General features: G+C 43.4%; 1 protein-coding gene across 2 annotated transcripts; it reads right to left on the bottom strand.

Moving 5' to 3' along the window:
- Positions 1 to 830: 830 nt before the first annotated feature.
- On the bottom strand, positions 831 to 3,344 carry LOC307033892 (piggyBac transposable element-derived protein 2-like). Of its 2 annotated transcripts, none has more exons than XM_079672527.1 (2): positions 2,009 to 3,344; positions 831 to 1,845 (listed from the first exon to the last, which is right to left on the bottom strand). In XM_079672527.1, exons 1-2 carry the CDS (start codon positions 2,139 to 2,141, stop codon positions 1,115 to 1,117), a joined length of 864 nt encoding a protein of 287 aa, XP_079528653.1. In that variant the 5' UTR covers positions 2,142 to 3,344; the 3' UTR covers positions 831 to 1,114. Both variants share the same exon structure in this region; 1 of them encodes a protein (XP_079528653.1).
- Positions 3,345 to 4,073: the final 729 nt, after the last annotated feature.

A 4,073-nucleotide genomic window follows, 5' to 3' on the forward strand; every position in this document is an offset into this window, starting at 1 on the left:
CATAACACAGGTTGAATAGAGCACATAGAACACATGTCTAAAAAGAAAAATCTAAATTCCACCACCAGATGACAGAGATCTGAAAAGTGACATCAGTGTCACTGCAGTCTTATTTGATTGTTAAATTAAATTATTAAATGTACAGTGTTTTCTGACATTTCTGACATTCCTGAGCACATTCCATTAACTCTGAAGCTTCCAAAGATGTTACCATAGGCATATTATGTATGGTTGGAAAGCTGAGAAGGAATGGAATCCATTTCAGATGACTTAGTCATGGTCAAACCATCTCAGAAAGAGCACAGAGAGAGAAAGGAGTATTTGCATTTTCCGATTGCCCCCAAAAGGGCCCGCATGCCATTATTGGCCCCAAAAGTGCCCCCACCAAACATCTCTACACCTAGGCATGCCATATGTTTTTTAACATCTACATTTCCCAAGGAACAATTATATCAAGTCCATTCCCCAAGGTCCATAAGACCTTCCCAGAAGGAGTTATCATCAAATAAAGGTCAAGTGTTGTCGCCAGAGCACCACACCTGCAGCAAGGGACTGATCATTAGTGCTCACCTGACTCACCTGTGTTGATAACGCAATTGCACTCTATTCAAAGACCATGTCCATGTCCCACACTGTCCTCAAGAGACAATACAATATGTATTATATCTATTATATGTAATATGCCATGTATTACTAGTGTAGAACAAGTGCCATTCATTCATTTTTCACACCAGGTGTCTGACATTTCAAACTGGACCAGGTGAGAGGTGGATCTTTGTCTGTTAGGTCAATGTCAATCTTCATTTGTCTAAAATTAATCAGACTGAGAATGTAGCTGACTTTTTATTTTTATCAACATCCAATGCCACTTGAATAATAAAAAAAACAATGTCCGGCTAGAAATTATTTCAGATCAACAGCAGGAAAAGTACAATCTGAACAATAGAAAACATGTTGCCTGGTAGATTTGGAACCATTTGGAACACGTGAAACAGAGTGTCAATAATCACCAGGAATATTTTTAATTCCACAACACCTAAATCTCAACAACTTCCCGTTCCTCTTCTCCTCCCAGTCATCCTACACTATCCTTTCCAAGCCTACTGCTGGCTGTTTAGAAATGGTAGCCTTTGAAGCAGTTTCTCTCTTCTGTGAAGCAGAGACGCACGTCGCATTTCTCACACAGGGTGGTGGTTGCATTTGTTTTGCAGACTGTGCAGCGGCCACGCTTGGTAGATTTCACGGGCCAGTGTCCAAAGTGGTCCTTACGGACATCATCAGGAACTCCAACACGGACTCTCTTTCTCGTGGGAGGTGCTGAAGGAGATGGAGTGTTCATGTCAAGTGATGGGCGCCCCCTTCTTGCCTGGATGAGGATGAGGCAAGTTGCCACCTCTGCCTGGAATCTTCTTAGATTCAGTGCTCTCTCACCGATCAGCTTGCAGTCGTTCTTGTAGATCAGCCACGCGTTGACCAGGGCTACCATGATGGTGTGCCAGAAGAGGTAGATGTACCATCTCCGTGATCTCATGTGGTATTTGTACCGGAGAAGGCATCTATCCATGAGATCCACCCCCCCCATGAAGGTGTTGTACTCTTTGACGACATTGGGCCGGATGACGTCAAGGAATGCCTTCTGGGGTTTGCTCCAGCGCCTAGCTTTGTCTTGTGGTTCCACTGCTGTTTGAGAGGAGATCAAGGTGACAGGTCTGTTGTCATGCCACTTTACTATGGCCATGGACCCCTCTTTCTCCACCCGGCAATCGAAAGATCCTCTGCCTCTCTTGGCAAGACTCTTGTCATCCTCAAGCTGACATCCAGCCAGGCGATTGCTGCGGACTGTTCCTGTAATACATAAAGAATAAGACAAGATGAGTCAAAACTAGAAACAAAGGAGAATGAGACCATAGGTATGTTGTTATTACCTGTGTGTGTGTGTGTGTGTGTGTGTGTGTGTGTGTGTTTGTGTGTGTGTGCGTGTATGTATGTGTGTGTGTGTGTGTGTTACCTGTGTAGAAGATCTGCCGCTGACGAAGCTCTCGCACCAGTGCGGCTGAAGAGAAGAGGTTGTCGGCGAACACTTTGTAGTTCTGGCCTGATGGAAGAGTTTCACACAACTTGACGACCACATCTCCTCCCATTCCAAGTGTGGTTCTTTTCCCAGTGCCACCTTCATAGACCTGGAAATCACATTTTTTATTTATTTTTTTTTATTTTATGATTCCGTCGGATGAGCAACGGGCCCAGATCTTGAATCCCCAGGGGTGGGGTTTGCCCTTCACATATTGCCTGATGGGGCAGCGCGTTCCTCTGAACGAGACCATCTGTTCATCGATGGAGTTGTGCTCCATCGGGGTGATCTGGAGACATTGTTTGCGGAACATGTCAAGCCATGGACGGATCTTCCAGCACTTATCCCCTTTTTGCCTGTTGGATGGAGCCTCGTTGTCGGTGAAGTGGAGAGATGTGAGGAGGGTCTGGAAACGGTCGCGTGACATGTTGTCAGCGACCATGCCAATCCTTGTGTCGTTTTCCCAGTAGACACGGTTTCCTGGAAGCTGGCAAAGTCCCATGCGCAGGTACATGCCGATTAGGATTTCCAGCTCCTTTACTGTGGTCTGCACGTTCTTGTGGGTGGCAGAGGTTTGAACGCTGTAGAGGTTGGTTTGCTCCATCATTGCCACAAGCATCTCATCTGTAATGAACCTCCTGAAGTACTGCAGGGGAGTGGGGAGCTCATCTGGAGGTTGGACCCTCTCTCCTTTGAAGGTGTGGTCTGGTGTTTCAAAAGCTTTTTTTCGCCATAAGAATCTTTCTTGGCCAGTAGAACGGTGGGATGCTGCAGTCGGAGGTTCTTCATTAGGAGGTTCTTCTCCCTCTGGTTGAGGTGGTTCCTCTTCCCCTATGTCGCTTTCCGACTCATATGGCTCCTCCTGATAATCAGGATCTAAGACAGGATCATCAAATTCATCCTCATCTTCATCCTCACCACCTAATCCCTCCACCTCACTTTCGTTTCCATCCAGGATTATTTCCAGGATCTTCTGGATGTCCTTGTCTCCATCCCACCTATTTTTCCTGTTCATCTAGAGAAGAAAATATGGAAAATAATCATGACTTTCAGCTGATGTCATCATGTAACGTTGGTAGCACTTTACCCTACAGCACAGTAATTATCATTTCCAGCTGTGAGGTAAAGTGCCACATGACGTTAGTCCTAAACCTGCCATGTTGTAGGTAGCTAGCTAGATAGTAGTATAAGTAACTAGTTATTACTAGTTATAGCTAGCTATATATATATAATATAATAACAATATATTACTGAGTATAATTGAATTAAGTAAACTGATCAGATAATGACACGTTTTCTAATTGTGACATATAGGTCACAACACTTATTTTTTTTACCAGTTTAGTCTAAATGCCTGCAGTGACGTCTATGTCACACACATATTTACTTGCTCTTTTACCACAGAATAAAAAATAAAAAGTCTAAACAATGATTTATATTCGACAAACAACATGTTATCCAATATTTCAACCATAGGATTTGATGGATCTTACCTTTTATCCTCAGGATGGGCAGAGGGGCAAATTAGCTGGCAGACTGAAGTTAGCTTGTGGAGAAAACAGTCAGGAAAGGTGGCTGCTAATTGAACATGAGGTCATCCCAATGGTCACATGACCTTTCAGAAATGTGATTTGGGTGTCGCTTCAGGACTATATGAGTTGAAATTAAGGGTATACTTGAAGTGACACCCCTGCTACACCCTAAAATTGTGTGTGACATGCGCGTCACCTCAGGTTCTTATGGGATATATTGTACTTGAGTAAAAGTAGAAGTACTCAGATCTTGTACTTGAGTAAAAGTAGAAGTACTCAGGTCTTGTACTTGAGTAAAAGTAGAAGCACACAGATCTTGTACTAGATTAAAAGTAGAAGTACTCAAATCTTGTACTTGAGTAAAAGTAGAAGCACTCAGGTCTTGTACTTGAGTAAAAGTAGAAGCACACAGATCTTTTACTAGAGTAAAAGTAGAAGTACTCAGGTCTTGTACTTGAGTAAAAGTAGAA

The sequence above is a fragment of the Notothenia rossii genome (assembly GCF_949606895.1).
Source record: "Notothenia rossii genome assembly, chromosome: 3".
NCBI classification, from domain to species: Eukaryota; Metazoa; Chordata; class Actinopteri; order Perciformes; family Nototheniidae; genus Notothenia; species Notothenia rossii.